Source organism: Podarcis raffonei, chromosome 4, assembly GCF_027172205.1.
Source record: "Podarcis raffonei isolate rPodRaf1 chromosome 4, rPodRaf1.pri, whole genome shotgun sequence".
NCBI classification, from domain to species: Eukaryota; Metazoa; Chordata; class Lepidosauria; order Squamata; family Lacertidae; genus Podarcis; species Podarcis raffonei.
In genome coordinates, this window is record NC_070605.1 from 45,643,534 (window position 1) to 45,661,671 (window position 18,138).

The following is an 18,138-nucleotide window of genomic DNA, read 5'->3' on the forward strand; positions in this document are numbered from 1 at the left end:
AAGCAGCATCTATACTGGCGAATAAAGAATTTAAGGCCATGATTCTTTCCTAAGAGATTATTACTCATGAAAAAGGTCATACTAATGTTTCCAGGTTGAAGAGACCAAAAGCCAGATTGAAATGGGGGTAAAGAAGTTACTCAAAGACAAATGGATACCAGTCAATCAACAACCTGATAACAATACAGAAGAGTAGCAAAAAACAAACAAAATGTCTGTTTTTTAGTAGAAGGCATTGGTTGGGAGGTTGACAGGGGCTTGCATAAGGAAGGAAACCTTATATAACACATTCTGATCCTGCAGGGTCAACATGTAAAGCACAGTCGAACAAAACTGAAATTAGAAAGTTGATAGCAGAAATTAGATGTACTTGGCTTACAGACAGCAAACATGTAAATTGCTCTAAGAGGTTGACGTGCTTATTTTCATTCAATAACTGGCTGACATACTCTTAATTTGAGTGTCTTAATTGATTTGGGTTTTAAAAAGAGCATTAAAAAAATATTCTAGTGCCAGAAAACATCTTTCAAATAGAACTTGTTTGCTGTGTCTCTCGTGATTTACAACAAATGAACCTTACTGGTTCCATGCAATAGCGCTAAGTGTTCAGTGATCAAATGCTGAGTGAAGCGCTAGTTTCATTTAGCTACTAAGTGTGCATCTGCTATTGTGAATGCCAGTATATCCTGGTCCCAAAAAACAACTTGAAAGGGAAGAATAAGTTCACCACTGGTCACTCTCTCCATATATGCACGTGACATGCTGATTGGAAGATATAATCTGATCTTTGGTTTTCACACGTAACCTTCTAGTTTAGTACCTTTAGCTTTGCACTGAGATGATTGGGCTGGACACATTTACATTTTTATTATGTATGTCAGTCTTCCTCCAGGGTGACTAGAGGCAAAGAGTGTGGATTCTGTACCTTTTAAATAATTCGATAGAAAAGGGACATTTACCAGATTCTGCATGTCATGCAAAACTCTCCCCAGTGTTCTTAAATGGATTGAATGTATCTCTTTATAAACTTAACATCACTACTTCAAGATGCTAATAAAACTAATCAGTAAGATGTCTGGGCTGAATCTTCCTTTAGTCTTCTAGATGAAAAATTATGTCAGTTGCCCTATATATCTTATTCATCATCAGTCAAAGTAGAAGATTTATTCCCAAGGGGGCAGTTAATGGAATCAAAATGCCTAAGGAATGGAAGTTGTCATTAAATGCAGATGGGTATCAGTAATATTCCCAGGAGGAATTGGGCTGCAAAATCCCAAAGACATAGAATCAAGTTGCTAGTGATGTGCTTGCTTTAATATTATATCATTTTCACCTACCTTTACATTATAGTTATGTTAAAATACCTCAAATTTAGTTTGGTTTCTGTTTTTATACTTTGTACAGCACCTAGTAGGTTTTAGGGGCTTTGGAAATAAATCAAATTAAATACAGAATGTATTATTGACTTGGGAGCCTTTTGGAACTCAGAACTGAGTTCCTAGAAACTAAACTAAAACCTAGAATGCCAGATTCCTTTTAAAACTTCTTTTACCAAGTAACTGCTTCATTATGAGCAGAGAAGGTGTACCAGGCCTGGAACTAAACCAGCTTCTCTCTCCCTCCTTCTGTCTCTGGAAGTTCAGTCTTTGTTCTCTTCCTGTTTCTTTTGCAGTGAGAATTGCTTAGCTTCCATCTGCCCATGACACTGCAGGATGAGAAATAAGTGTGTGTGAGTGAGAGTACACACCATCCTTTATTTTAACTTTTAGTGTGGGCCTCCAGTTGCGCTGAACCAAACGTCTCTTGACTTACCCCAAAAAAGCCACTCAAGACTATTAAAAGAACATTCACAGCATTACGATTTGTCAATTAGTAGTTTTAAAAGCTTAGTAAATCATGTATATGAGGCAATTAGTAAGCTGAAGCTCTGATACGAGAGGCGGTATTGACATTATAGTTTCCTGAAAAGCTTCTGGTAAATGACACTGAATATTTTATTTACACATTTTATTGCTTAGTAACTAAGGGAGTACAAGCAAAATATCAGTATCTTAGAGTTTGCCACTTCACAATAAAAGTCTTGTTCATGTATATTTAGAACCTTGATAGATGGTTTAAGACAGAACCCCCACCCTGGTGCCCTCCAAATCTTTTTTGACTGCACCTGTCATCTGCTCTAGGCCACACAGCTGGGGATAATGTATTTCAGACTAACTATGTATTTCAGTCTAATTGCATAGAGCTTCTCTAGCTGCTGTTCATGAACTGACATGGAGAAACTTCACAAGATTGGCTCAACTACATAGTGTGCAGAAAGCTAACATTATGGCCAGTTGTGTGGCTATAGTTCCATGTGGAAGTCACATTTTCCTGGAACTTCTGAGTCGGTTTCCTAAGAAATTGTTCCTGAGTGTTGATGTATGCTAAAAAAGCATGACTTGGAATGTCACATTATTTGACACTTGGCAGTTTCCCCCCTTGAATTTTTATCGTACTGAAACTTTAAGTGTTGTTGGTTTCATGCCAGTGAATCAATGCAGTTTTCTGTTTTCTTTTTCTTTCAAAAAGGCAACACAAAGTATTTAACCTCTGCCATTGCATAGCCTCTTGGGAATCTGTGATATGACATTCATACTGAATTGGTAGTTTTGGGAAACCCTGGGCCCATGACTTTAGCATCATGGGGATGAGCCACAGTCTCACACACTTGCCCCCATACCTCTCTTTCTTCAGCAGCAGTTTGGAAGCTTCTGCAGCTTGCTGTGATGTCTCCAACTTGTACAAACTTAACTATGCTTTGTTGAAACAAGCCCACTTCAAGCCATGCAAACCTGCTTGCAGCTGTGCCGCAGTAGCAGAGAAGAATGAGCAGGCATAGCACACATGAGCTGCGGTGGAGCACTGGGTGCATACACAGCTACTAACTAAATGCAACTTTGGCATGCAGATTTTGCTTAATATAGTCAGTCTGAAATATGATTACTGGGCTGGGTTGTTGAGCTTGTGAGAAATTGAAGTTTTCAGATGGCACTGAGGAATAAGTGTCAGCGTCCATTCCCTTTCCTATCAGGATAGCTGGGCAGAGGAGAGAGGTACTAGTTCTCCCAGCCAAGCAAAGATGCATCTTGGAGACAGATTCTGCTTGCCTTAGATCAGGTATGTCCGACAAGTAGATTGTAATCTTACGGTCGATCATGGTAGCGTTACAGGTAGATCGCAGGATTAATCTAACTGATCGTGGGGGTCCTCCTGACCGATGCCCGTGAAAACAACAACTCTGGCCACTCGTACCCCCAAAAAAGCTCAACAATTCTGGCCACTCCCCCTAAAAAGCTCAACTCCTGGCAATGACAATAGGTAGATCACTGCCAGTTTTATTATAGTGAGTCTCTTGGTAGCTGGACGTGCCTACCTTAGCTGACCTAGCAGACTCCAGTTGTCCTCTCTATAACTTGCCGGATCTCCTCTATATTTCAAAAAGCTGCTTGCGAACTCCCCTGCTGAAATACATCGCTTCCTCAACACCCTTATAATAATATTATTATTTAATAATAATTTATTATTTATACCCTGCCCATCTGGCTGGGTTTCCCCAGCCAGTCTGGGTGGCTCCCAACAGAATATTAAAAACACACGGGACGCGGATGGTGCTGTGGGTAAAACCTCAGTGCCTAGGACTTGCCGATCGTATGGTCGGCGGTTCAAATCCCCGCGGCGGGGTGAGCTCCCGTCTTTCGGTCCCAGCTCCTGCCCACCTAGCAGTTTGAAAGCACCCTTAAGTGCAAGTAGATAAATAGGTACCGCTTTCTAGCGGGAAGGTAAACGGCGTTTCCATGTGCTGTGCTGGTGCTGGCTCGCCAGAGCAGCTTCGTCACAATGGCCACGTGACCCGGAAGTGTCCTCGGATAGCGCTGGCCCCCGGCCTCTTAAGCGAGATGGGCGCGCAACCCCAGAGTTGGACGCGACTGGCCCGTATGGGCAGGGGTACCTTTACCTTTACCTAAAACATCAAACATTAAAAACTTCCCTAAACAGGGTTGCTTTCAGATGTCTTCTAAAAGTCAGATGGTAGTTTCCTTCCTTGACATCTGATAGGAGGGTGTTCCACAGGGGCGGGCCCCACTACCGAGAAGGCCCTCTGCTTGGTTCCCTGTAACCTCACTTCTCACAGTGAGGGAACTGCCAGAAGGCCCTCGGCGCTGGACCTTAGTGTCTGGGCTGAGCGATGGCAGTGGAGACTTATTGATTTATAGATCTCCAGCCCTGATTCCTGCCTGCAAAAAACCTATTGTCTGTGTGTTTGTGAAATGAAAAATGTAGGTGTTCTTAAAACACTGTGTGTGTGTGTGTGTGTGTGTGCGCATAAAATTGCTGAATATATTTACAGGATGTAGATACAAACTTCCAATGTGACTAAAATACATTGCCAAAACCCAATCAAGCAAAATTAACCAGGCATGAGTTGGAAGGCCATTGAAATGTCAGTGGTTAGATGGGGGGGACTAGCATGTCCTCCCCCCACCCCCATGGAAGACCTGCATAGGGTTACAGTTGAATTATTTTGTAATTGTACTAATGCTATTGCACTTTAGTGTTGCAAACCTTAATATACCTAGTCCCATATACATGTTCTCTTGGTGAAAATGCATTTTATTCAGAAAAATGAGGAGCACACCTCCATCCCAGATCGTCTGTTAACCTTTCCCTGCTGGCATAAATGTTAGAATAATAATGAGAGAGAGGTTAGGAACAGAAAAAGAAAGTTTTATTGCAGCTGTCTGTATAGTCATGGCAGTTGGGTTCAAATGAACTGATAGTGGACGTATATTGGGAGACTCCTAACATGTTCACAGATAAAGGAAAATAAGAAAAGGAACTACTTCAAGAAATGTTAAGAAAGATCAGAGAGAGAAGATTGCATTTGGCAAGGACAGAGTCTCGGGAACAGAGGGCGCAAGGAAGAAAGAATAGTAAGATCAGCTGTATCAGTGATGGCAGAAACCTCTAAATGAAATACAAAGAAAAAGTGCCATCAGTAGAATGTGTTGTCACAGATATGCACGAAGACACTTTTTAGTGCAATAATTTGGGCAAAATCTAGACTGAAAGGAATCAAGTAGGGAATTGACAAGCAGGAAGTTGAAACATTGAGAGAATGTGACACATTCTAGGCATGGACAGGAAGGGAAGTGGAACAGGGTAATGAGTGCTATCCAGTCACAAGGGATCAAGAAAGAGTTTGAGGATGGAAGGTACAAGAGCAAAACCACAAGCCAATTTAGGAAGATGCCAGAAGACACTGCAAGAGCGGACTAATACATGAATCAGTGGAATAATCTGGGGAGACAACAGATAGCAGAACAAGAAGGGAACTGGTTTTTTGGTTCTTCTGCCTACCACCCTCAGTACATTTTGTAGAAAAGTGGGATATTAATGATTATTCTTTGTTGAAAATAATGGTCTGATAAGTAGATTGAAACAGAGGACCTTTTATCAGCAGCTTTTGCCAACCTGGGGCCTTGAGATGTTTTGGAGTATAGCTCCTATTGGCTCCAGCCAACACAACTGGTTTCATTAGAAGAAAACGGTGAAGGAAGATGGCGTTCAAAAGAAACATGAAGAAGAGGACCAGTAAGCACTGTGACAGGTATTATCAGGGACGTATTGAGGAAAAAGGTTAAGGAGGTAGAGGGAAACATATGAAAGGAGGATGAAGAAAGTTTTATGCTTTAAAAAATCTCAAAGTAGTAAGATTTATTGCACAGAAAGAAGCTTGGTCTTCACCTGCACCCACTTTCTCGTTTTACATACTAATGATGCATTTTAATACATGTTCAATATTTTAGTACTTTTCTTTTATTGCAGATAACTGGAATCCATTTTCTCACCCGTATAAGAAAATGGATTTTGGGAAATGGGAGTTGTTCATCCCACCTGGACCAGATGGATTTCATCCTGTGCCACATGGATCAAAACTAAAGGTGCTCGTTTCAAAATTGTACTTTTGCTCTATCCAGTCATTCTCAATTCCTGATAGTGAAGTTTTTCCTGCTGTCTCTCTGATGTGCCAATTTATATTTTAAAGTTCAAAGGAGACTTGCAGATTCTTCTCTTCACCTACATGGCTTCCTGTCAAAATAATATAAAATAAAGGTATCACGACACTGCAGTGAACAAAAGGGTTTATGGTGAATAAGGAAGGTGACTTTACTGCAAACCTAAAATGGCTGAATATGGTTAAGGGTTTAATAAATGTTGAGAGAAACCCAGGCAGAGGCTTACAAGTTACAGGGATGGAAATATTTAGAAAAGGTTGGTTTTTTTTGTTTTTCAAAGTTATGTCCCCACCTGAAGGGAACTTGTGGGAATTTAATGATAAATGAATAAGCTTTGACTTGCATCCTGGGAAATGTGAATGCAGGATGTTCACAGAAGGGCACATCTTTGTCTCGACCTTCTTCTGCTTCCCTCTGAAAAGCCACTCTGGAGACTGAGTGTTGGGGACTGCCATTGGCCAAAATTTGATGGAGAAGTGAATCTAAGGAGCCATGACTGGAACCAGATTAACTGCCAGCTAAAGGCTCCATGCAACTGCCTGTGAAAGAGCTTAGAGTTTACATACTGCTGTAACAACATATTCTAGAGCAATTGACATGTTTTAGCTTTTTCAAAAGGATGTGTAAGTGGAATAATTTTGGAAATACCATAGAAATGACTGTAGATCAAAGGTACTGGGATGTACTGTAGAAGGTTCTGCCACATCCCAGGAAAGACATCAGGCAGTGATAAAGAACTGGTGCTGTGTTTTGTTTAATATGTATATCTAATACTCTGATCCATCCGACACTTAAGGACTACTTCATCAAATCCCCAGGTACAGTTAGGGGGGAAATATCTTACCTACAATATTAACCCTCAAAGAACCAGAACGTATTTCATATATTTTACTATGCAGGCTTGGATGATGCTAATATCAATTCCGTGTGTAGAATAAAGCTTTTTCCATTTCTTCTTTGTCCGAGCAGCCTGCTGTGTCCTCCTTGAAAGTTTGCAGCTGTAAGATGAGGGGCACTTCAGAACAACACACACACACACACACACACACACACACACAAACACACAATCTCATACAAGAAGATAATGGGATAAAGTTTTCCACAAATGCAAATTAGTCTTTTGAAGCTTCACCCCTGTGGCCCATGCCATCATGGCTCTAAAAGAGACAAGTGGAATAGTGTAATTCAGAAAATGCTGGTATTATTTTATTTTAATAAATAGTTTTTTTACCCCATCTTTCAGGGTCTCTACCTGCAGAAGGTGGCTTACAACACAATCAGTGAAAATAACAACATACTATATAATATCAAATTATTTAAAATAGCAAAACAACATTAGTGGGTCACTTGAAGAGAAAAGGCAAATAAGGGCAATGTGTTCTTAATGCTTAGATGTATTCAATATTAACATTAACTATATTCAGAATATTGATGATGGTTGCAGTCAGTTATCATGATGGTAGCCCAGCTAATTTATAGATTTCATTATAGGCTTGTTGGTAAATGATAGGAATGTTCTGATTTCCTTTAAATTTACATTGAGCTTGAAAAAAATGCAAGAAATCTTAAATGAGCTGTAAACTTTTACTATCTTTCAAACTGTGCAGAAATATTTAATAATTTAATTTGCATTCAATCATTGGGTCAATTATCATATGGTGCATTACCAAACATTGATTTAGTAATATTTGAAATAAGTCACTTTCTGCTCAAGAACTAAAAAAAATTGAGCAGCCTGTGCAAGAGTAGTACTGGGGACCTTTAATTTAGAATAGGGCACTGTGCATTTTCCATATGAAAATAAATGAGGAGCAGAGGTCACAAACAAAGTTGGTTTATCAAAAGTCGTGCCTCTGCCTATTTTAAATTCTCCATACAGACTTCCCATTTTCTCGCTTAAGGGCTAGACAAAATATGCTGTTAAAACCCTTGTTTAAGATGAATTTGTTATTTTTGTCCAATCGTATTAACCTTTATAAACCAGCTGAGGTTTATTCCCTTTAGATTGTTAGCCTTTAGAATAGGTTTATCAGCTGCTGAAGGTGACAAGTTTCTGTCACGAGATGTGTATCTGCATGAGTGAATAAATCAGCTCTCACTTGGGTTCAAACAAAACCTTACCTTAATATGTTTGTGTGTGTGTTTATACACACACATTTGTATACAGTAAGTTCAGTTCTTCAAGTGCCAATCATTATGTAGCAGAAATGGCACCACCATCAACACACTAGAGAGGAGATACTGGCAGACTTGGGAAAGACTTCAGAAGTCACTCAGTGATGACTGAACATGCTCAGTGGCATCAAATGTTGATGTTTGTGGGCGGAGTGGGGTTATGGAAACTAGAGGGGACAGGGGACATAGAACTGAATCTCCTGGAAAAGGGTGTGCAGGCTAGCTTGGCTGCAATCCTGAACAGAAACATGCCACTCAACAACTTTTTGTTGCAGTTCCAGTTATTGTGACTGAAGTCCATATGCTTTCGCTATGTTTATCTTTAACAAGTTGGAGGAGTATTTTGAAAGATGCCTATAGAGGAAATGGCTCCAGATGGTTTAAGGAAACCAAGACACATGCTAGAAGAAAATGAGAGTGGTGTGTGACGGTAGGGGTGGGGGCTGAAACCTCCTGAGGTCTATCAGCTAATCTCAACTCTTTCCACACTTTGAAAATGAAAATCGGTTGGGCTCTGAACAGGAGCAAAAATCTGAGTAAAGAGCACACAGTATAAACATTCCAGACCTGTATTAGTCTGAGATTATTTGTTGCATTGGCTATCCTAAGGAGACTTTATTTCCAGATTCAACATGTTAATGACCAATATGTTTCCATTAGTGCTCCACTTATATAGTGCTTCCCTTATTTTGGGTAAATGAGGTGTGGATTGTGTTCCCCTTTCAATTTAAGTACAGGATGGTTCAAAAGATTCCTCTTGGTTAGTAGCAAATTAATTTTATGAACATCTAGTTTAAGAAGAATTAGTGTTACTAAAGTTACATCTTTAGAAATAGGACTCTTTTAGCCTTTTAACAACTTCTCAATTGAAATTTCCCCCCATTTATGGTGCAATCCTATACTCACTTACCTAAGTGAAAGCAATTGAACTCTGTGGGGCTTTGAAGCATGCATGCATTAGATTGCACTATTAATCTATTCTGATTAATGCATATGTTATGATTTTTTTTAACCTTCAAATTATATGACTGTGTGGTTATACTAGTATTTATGAAGATTGGAACAGATGGCCATAATGGTGTGGTTTAATATAAAGAACTTGCTGGACATAAGTATGTGGATATTTATGCCTCTGAAAGCTGCTTTATGTGTGAAATGTGCAGTAGCTATTTGGTCTGCTGGAGATTCCAGTAAAAATGGACAAGGCATGCAGAAGACCTAATGTGTTGATCATGGTGTGTATGCATGCCTATACATGTGTGCATACACACATATAGTATAGAATTGTAAAATGAAATAATGAGGAGTGGTAGTTGATGTCACACAAGGTCCAACAAATTTCCCAGAAGGTGGAAGAAGCAACAAGGAGAACGTCTATCTTGGATCTGTTCTTCTCCAACAGGGAGGAACTGATCAATGAATTAGAAGTACTGGGAACTTTGGGAGGAAGTGAACATGCTCTCTTGGGTTTCATAATACAGAGGCAAAGGAAAGCTCAGTGGACTTTAAGAAGGCTGATTTCAAAAAGCTTAAGGGTGAGATGCCATGGTCAGAAATACTCATAGAGAAGGGAACTTTCTGATGGTAAGAGCTATGGCCTTTTTTCAGCTAGAACTCACTGGGACTCAGTTCCAGCACCTCTCAGGTGAGCGTCATTGCCATTATAAGATAAAAAGGGAGGCATTAATAGTGAGTTTCCCCCCTTAGAAAAATAGTTCTGGTAAGAGCTGTTCGACAGTAGAATGGATTCTCTCAAAAGGTGGTGGATTCTCCTTCATTGGAGATTTTAAAGCAGAGATCCTGTTTGTTTTTATACATATGTTAAATGATTAGTGCTTTGTTGAATTCATATAGTTAAATGACTGAGGTTACCAGTTAAATATCAAGCATGGATTCAGAATTGTCTTCTGAAGGTATCATGGATAAGCTCCTAATGGGAAATTATCTTTTGATAGCTGGTTTTATAATTGAGTTCTGATGAAAATCAAACAAAAAGGGAAGTTGGCTCTTTCATTAATTTTGTGTTTGTTTAAAAGGTACTGCAGAAGCAGTTCTAATTTGTCTTTCTGTAATGGGTCGTGTGTGTGTGTACCTAACCATATAGCTGAGGGAACAAATAACATACACATTTCTGTGCTGTAGTCACCTTCAAAAATACCTGTGCTTAACTCTTCTCTTTTTTTGGTACCATCTTCTCCTTTGGTGTTCTAGTTACCAATGCTACTAGGGTGAATTTAAAGAGAATCATTGTGCTATGGAGATAGGAATCGGCTTGACTCTCAATAACTAAGTTCACTAGTGATCTTGAAGGGTAGGAAACAGGACAGCCCACAACCTAATGGTGATGAATGGATCACTTAAATTTCATCCATGTATTTGAAAGGTTGCCATTCTTTTTTGGGGGGAGGGTGGGTAAAGTTATAGCATTCCCTGAGAAGAAGGAGCCGGCACCCATTACTTTGAACCTTAAAACATGTAAGGTCTCTCTTCAGACCCACACTAAGCTAAGAATGGACATTTTTCTAATGTTTGAAGTAGTTATCCATTAAAATGTCAGTTACCAATGTTCTGTCATACTCCGGCATGGTCAAGGAAACAAGCCACAAAGGCTGATTTATCCAGATAGGGTTCTTTATGGTTTCCATTGAGCACTAGGAGGCAAAGATTGAAGACTCAAAATCTGGTACAGTCATACCTCCGGTTGCAAACTTGATCCGTGCGGGAGGCACGTTCGCAACCCACGGCATTCACAGCCTGAAGTGTTGTGTCTGCATGCGCGAGCGCCAAAACCCGGAAGTAACCTGTTCCGGTACTTCCGGGTTCGGCGCAGTCCGAAAACATGCAACCCACAGTGTTCATAAAGACTCTCCTCCCTGGAAGAGAGGGGAGTGGTTGTGGGCGGGAGCCCGAGCTCCGCCCCTGGCTGGGGGCCTTAGCCCCCGCCCCTCCTCACCTGGCTGGCGCCCACGCCCACCGGAGGCAGCCAACCAGGTGTCTCCGGGGGGCGTGTTTAGCAGCTTAATGCTGCGGCTCCAGCTCCGCCTCCTCCTCAGTCGTCATCGTCCCGCAGCGAGTCATCAGCTAGGAGAGTCATCACAGAGAAGAGCCATGAGGTTTGCAGTCGGGGTGTGTGTGTGTCTGGTTCCTTGCATGCCTTTTAACTTTAAGAGGCTTGTGTGCGCTCATTGCTTTACTGCTTTTAAAAACCCAGGCATCCAGGTTTGCCCTGCTGTGTTCTCTTTTCCGTGTAAAAACCTACATTTAACCTTCTATTTCCCCCCACTCCTGGTGCTTGATTTGTTTGTGCCCAGCACGTGCCCCCAGCGAGGTCTGAGTGTGAGTGTGGCTCCATCTTTCTTTCTCCCTCGTCTCCTCACTTTCCTTCCATTTTGGCCAGGATGCTTGTATGTTTTCCCCTCTATTGCCCTTGCGTGTCCAATTGCATGGCTGGTCTGGGTGACTGAGTGGGTTTGCCTTACATTTAATTTGTTGGCCAGGGTGCTTATGTGTTTTCCCCCTCCATTGTTCTTGAGAGCCTGTATGGGACAGCTAAATATTTCTGCATTGCTTGGGTTGGACTAGATGATCCTCAGGGCTCCTCTCCAATTTTAAGTCGTGTGTGTGTGTTTGCAGCGTGTGTTTGTGCCTGCCGTTTATTGATTATTACTCTTCTAGCGTGGGTTTAATTTACCCTGCCATCCCTTCCATTGGTACCACTTAAATCGGGAGCCCACTGTAAAATTTAAAGACTGCTGGGGCTTGGAATACATTGTGCACTTAAACCTCACCCCTCTTGGTTTCTCTAAGCCACCCCCCCCTTCGCTTGATGTTTGGGGGAAGAAACCCACAGTGTTCATAACCCAAGGTATTACTGTATTATGAGGGGAATGGGCCATATTGAGCATCTACAATTATATTCTGGGATGCATGCATTTCCTTCCTTCCTTGTAAGTGAATTGTTGTCATTGCTGTCTTATGATTGCAACAACTCTCTGAGGACACTGATGCATTGGGGGAAATGGTGAGGCAAATGGGGAAATCCTGCTTCCCTCTCCCCTATCATACTTAACAGGCCAGGTTGAAGTCCTATACATGGGCTGCTTAAATCCCATTGGTTTCCATGAGATTTGGATAGCTAACTGAGCAGTGCAACAGCTCAGTGAAGTTTATTTGTTCAGGGGGTTTATTATGACAATTTTAGTTTTCACTGAACCAATTTTAGATCTTTGACATTGTTTCAAAGCGTCCCCAGAGGTCTAAACGTACAACTCAATTTTAAAATTGTTTCTTTCCCCTTTGTATTATTTTCCTAAATAAGAATTGCAGTTACCTCAATTGCTGCACAGTTGTGGTTTCGGAATGTTCTGAATAAATGTTTAAAAATCCAGATTGTACCACATATTACTGAACTTAGTACTTTTTTGTATTTTGGGATATATGCTGTAAACCAACTTGAGAAGAATTTTGCTTTTGAAATAAAATAGATAACTTATTAATATTAAATAGATAAATAAAATGCCATGTAGCAGGGCAGTCTAAAGCTTTTTCTAGGGCAGTGGTTCATAGTTCGATTACATTTCTGTGCCACTTTTCATTCAAACAAATCGCAAAGCAGCTTAGAAACAATAAATAAGAACAATAAAATACTAGAACATAATAGAACATACCAAATACAACGTAAGTCATAGAATGATTAACAACTCATCAGTAAAACAATTACAAATCATCACTAGAATAATAACAATAATAATAATCTATAAAACACTTTAAACAAAGCAACAGTTCTATGATTCTATGTCTCTATGATCATAGAGCATGAGGAGTATTGATTTGGGAGGTGTGAATAGTTGTGAGAAAATGTATGAGCTACCCTCTACCAGCCTTTCTTCTCCTCTCTCCCAATCCAGCATGAACCTAAATTGTTTTGCCTGCAAATAAAGCACCGACCTGGTTTGTCCAAGTTAATGGTTAACTAAATGTTTTGGTCTCCCCCAATGCATCCCATTGCTGTTAAGCTAACAATATCATAATCACATAAAGCCATTTTTAATTCCCATTTTTCTAATATTTGAATTTCACTCTGGCTTCTTCATTCCTAAACTGAAAACAAGATAGGCCATGCAAAAGTAACAGTTTGTCTGGCTTACACTGGTCACAGCTTAAGACTTTCTTGCTTTAAGAAGCACACTGTTATAAAGTATAGACTATTTGTTCTGCATGTAGGCTATACCTATACCTAACAACATTTTCTTAAAAAGCTGTATTGTGAAGAAGCCATAATTTGTCAGAGTCTAACTACACGTGGCCCTAATTGCATCAGTTGTCAGCACATCATGTCCTTTCCCCCACCCCAATTAGTTATAGACACAGGGATGATATTCATTGAGAATGCCAGGACGGGAGATTTAACCCTTGGTATGATCACAACGACCCCACCCATTCATGTGCTGCAATCTGGCTTAAGAAAAAGGGTCTCACTGGTTCCACTGGGTGTTTTTCTCACCAAGGTGTGTGGGGATCTTTATTGCTATGATGGGTGGGAGCTCAAACCTCCCCTGCATACTGCACTTCTGATAAACATCACCCTTACCTAATAAGAAGTAACACAATTGGTGCCAGATAGCTCAGTTGGTAGAGCATGGAGCTTCTTAATCTCAGGGTTGTGGCTCCACCTTGGGCAAAAGATTCCTGCATTCCTGTGTTGGACTAGATTCCCCTCTTCCTTCCAGCTCTACAGTTATATTCTTGTTTGTAGTTAGGCCATTATTCCTCCATCAAAGAAATACTTCCTGTTGGGAACTTTCATTTCGAATATAGTAACTCTAGTTGAAATCAGATTTATTCTTTCACTACAAGTAGTACCACTAATAGAGTCTTTTTAAGGGCTATATATTATGTTTTGTGCTATACTGGAAAAGTGTTCCTTTGTAGTGAAAATGCTTACTTAAACAGGAAGCTGCAGCAAATAATAATAAAGGTTGAATTTTGAAACTTATATAAATCTCACATTAACTTTGCAGAATCCTGCTTTCTTTATATCTTTCAGCAGTTTCAGCTCTGCCTTTGGGCAACAGGTGGAACTTCAGCCAAAAGTTCCAGAAAGGAAGTCTCTCACTAGTTCATTGTCCTCATTGGGGAAACAGTGGCGTAATTTACTAAATGGATCCAGATAATGCCTTTTACTTGCTTGGACTGCTATCACAAGAACGGTATCAAGGGTATTTATTGTGAGGTTGATAATAATGTCCGACCTCTTTCGGGGGTTGTTATGAAAATGAATGGTACAGAATTGGAACACTCTTTTCACATTGACAGCCTGACTTGCAGCTCAGTTAAGCCAAGGTACTTGGAGTCCAGCCAATTTAGTCCCAGTTGAAGTAAGCGGATTTAAGTGGTAGCAAATCTAATTAGGTTGCGGGTTGTGCTTCCGAGGTGGTGTATTCATAAAGTGATTGGATGTCAACATTATATGTGCAGTTTCTTAGAATAAAATTTGGATTATAATCTTGAGGATTTTGGAAGCAAAAGAACTGTTGATAGTTATAAAATCTTATTGTTGGATTATATTGTATTTATTTAGCAATGTGCTGCTATTCTTCTTGTATAGAGTGTGTGGGTATCTTGTGTTTGCCCCTAGACCCAGAAATAAAGGTGAGGGAGATAAAGGTTTGAGTAAGTAAGGCCACAATATTTTTTTAAGTGAATCTCCAATAAATGTTATGCTAATCTACCCAACTCCTTTTCCAGGTGTACCCAATATCCCTCAAGTGAACCCAAGGAGACCTTGACTTTGACCCTCAATCAGTCATTAATATTGTTCCTTTATAATCATAGGGATGTATGTAGTTTCTAAGTAAGACAGCATTGAATATAGCATTAAAACAAGATCCTGTAGCACAAATCCTCAAGGACTTAAATGTTGGAAATAAATGACCTGTATAGTGGATTGATATTCACAGGTGCTAGACCAGCGTGCAGAGGAAAGGATAGGCTTGATGAGAGTCAACAACATGAGACTGAATACTGATAAGATAAAGGTGCTGTGGGTGACTTTCCTGTGCTTTGGAGTTAGGGAGCCAGTCTGTTCTGGTTGGGGTTGCACTCCCCCTGAAGCAACAGGTACATAGCATGGCGGTATTGCTTGATTCAAATATGTCATTTGTGGCCCAGGTGTCAGTGGCAAGGAGTGCCTATGCTTAGCTTTGGCTGGTTCACTTGCTATGGCCATTCCTGAACATCCTTGCCTCAATAACCCACACTTTAGGGACCTTCCAGACTAATATAATGTGCTCTATGCAAGGCCTCGCTTGAAGATGGTCAGTCATCTGCAGTTGGTGTAAAATGTGGCTAGTGAGCTAGTGAGAGGACCATGTGTCTCTGAAACCTTCAATCGCTTTACTGTGTTCGATGGAACCCAATTAAAAGTGTCACAAAGTTTTCGAAGACAGTTTTGTTCATCCATAGGTTTGAAACTTCGGTGTTTGAGATTCAGCAGCTTGTTGCGAAATATTAGTGCAGCTGTTAGCTGAAAGATTGGTGGTTCAAGCTCAAAAAGGGATGATTGTGCATTGCAGGGGGTTGGACTAGGGATCCTCAAGGTTCCTTCCAACTCTATAGTTCCACGACTCTGTGTTTCTGTTGGCACAAAAATGAATTTTTTAAAAACAAGCTATAAAGGTAAAGGTAAAGGTACCCCTGCCCGTACGGGCCAGTCTTGACAGACTCTGGGGTTGTGTGCCCATCTCACTCAAGAGGCCGTGGGCCAGCGCTGTCCGCAGACACTTCCGGGTCACGTGGCCAGCGTGACAAAGCTGCATCTGGCGAGCCAGCGCAGCACATGGAACGCCGTTTACCTTCCCGCCAGTAAGCGGTCCCTATTTATCTACTTGCACCCGGGGGTGCTTTCGAACTGCTAGGTTGGCAGGCGCTGGGACCGAGCAACGGGAGCGCACCCCACCGCGGGGATTCGAACCGCCGACCTTTCGATCGGCAAGCCCTAGGCGCTGAGGCTTTTACCCACAGCGCCACCCTTCCTCCTTAAAAACAAGCTATAGAGAGGATAATTCTTGAATGCTATGATCCAAGTCTGGGGAAGTACTCTTTGGTTAAACAACCCCAGCAGAGATTTAAAGTCAGAATTTATGCAGAAAAGTAAAGCATGGGAATAAAGGCTGTTAAACCTTTAAAATACGCCTTTTAAAGTGAATTACAAAGTGTCTCTTTAAAAGGTTTCTTTCCCTCTTCCTCCAGCACAGGAAAAGACCATGTCTGGTAAGTTAAAAAATGGTTTACTTACAAAGTTTCCAAAGGTCATGTACTTCAGAACAGTTGCATAGGCTGTAAAGCTTAGCATAGTTACAAAGTGGTGAACTTTCCTAAATTATTAGTATAGGAACTCAAGAATGTCATATGAGAGCCATGTGGTTGAGTTGGAACAACCAGTTCAAACCTCTTCACACATTGAGCTTCACAGGTAGACTGGAGAACAAAGACTTCCCCCAAAGGTGAGGGGAAATGGACATAGCTAAGCCAACAAAGGTTTGTATAGTTAAAGCTATGGTTTTCCCAGTAGTGATGTATGGAAGTGAGAGCTGGACCATAAAGAAGGCTGATCGCTGAAGAATTGATGCTTTTGAATTGTGGTGCTGGAGAAGACTCTTGAGAGTCCCATGGACTGCAAGAAGATCAAACCTATCCATTCTGAAGGAAATCAGCCCTGAGTGCTCACTGGAAGGACAGATCCTGAAGCTGAGGCTCCAATACTCTGGCCACCTCATGAGAAGAGAAGACTCCCTGGAAAAGACCCTGATGTTGGGAAAGATGGAGGGCACAAGAAGAAGGGGACAACAGAGGACGAGATGGTTGGGCAGTGTTCTTGAAGCTACCAACATGAGTTTGACCAAATTGCGGGAGGCAGTGGAAGACAGCAGTGCCTGGCGTGCTCTGGTCCATGGGGTCACAAAGAGTCGAACATGACTAAACGACAACAACAACAAGCCTGGCAGCACAGCTTCCTTTATGGTTTTAACCCTTTCATGCATTAATTAGACTTAAGCATATTGGTTATATGAGGCTGGATATCTATACAGTGGTACCTCGGGATGTGAACAGGATCCGTTCTGGAGCCCCGTTCGCATCCCGAAGCGAACGTAACCCGTGTCCGCGGGTCACGTTTCAGCGCTTCTGCACATGCGTGTGACATCATTTTGATGGGTCTGCGCATGCGCGCATGGCAAAACCCGGAAGTAACGCACTCCGTTTCTTCCGGGTCGCCGCGGAGCGCAACCCGAATTTGCCTAACCCGAAGCGTATTCATCCCCAGGTATGACTGTATTTAGTTTTAAATGTTTAATTTTGGAATGGATTATATTTATGATTTCATTATGTTTATGATTAGCTCTAATACTAATAATCACATGATAAGCTAAAATCATATTAAAACATATGCTGAGGAGAACCATTTCCTGTTTAGGTGTGTGAGATTCGCAAATTCCTTTTCCTCCCAGCCTAATATATTGATTCGAGGAAAGTGATAGGGAAGATGGAAGAGACAAAGTCTTTCATGTTGGGGGGGGGGTGAGGGGTAACAAAGTGTCTCCTGAGAGCTTTCTGTGAGCTTGAGAAGAATAATGAAGCAAGCCATGGTGGGGAGGATTGCCTGACGCACTCACCCACATCACTAACAGGTGTAGGATTACTAGCACAGCTGATAATTATTGCCCACAATTGATAGAGCTCTGTTACTTTAGTCCATTTGTATTTATATGTGTTTTGCTTTCTGCAATGATGATCAGACATTTCATTTAACACAGGCTAGATGCGACTATAGGGTTGGATTCATGTTTTTAATGAATAGAGCAGTAATGACACATAAGGTGACATTTAATACAAAAGTAAAATGAGAGAA

At 41.0% G+C, this 18,138-nt stretch overlaps 1 protein-coding gene across 2 annotated transcripts in view; it reads left to right on the forward strand.

Annotated features, from left to right (window-relative positions):
* Positions 1–18,138, forward strand: part of GBE1 (1,4-alpha-glucan branching enzyme 1) — a 153,324-nt gene that overhangs the window by 36,015 nt on the left and 99,171 nt on the right. For both annotated transcript variants that reach the window (XM_053386463.1, XM_053386464.1), the window contains exon 3: positions 5,866–5,981. In XM_053386463.1, coding sequence (XP_053242438.1) covers positions 5,866–5,981 — 116 coding nt within the window. The remainder of the gene's footprint in view (positions 1–5,865; positions 5,982–18,138) is intronic.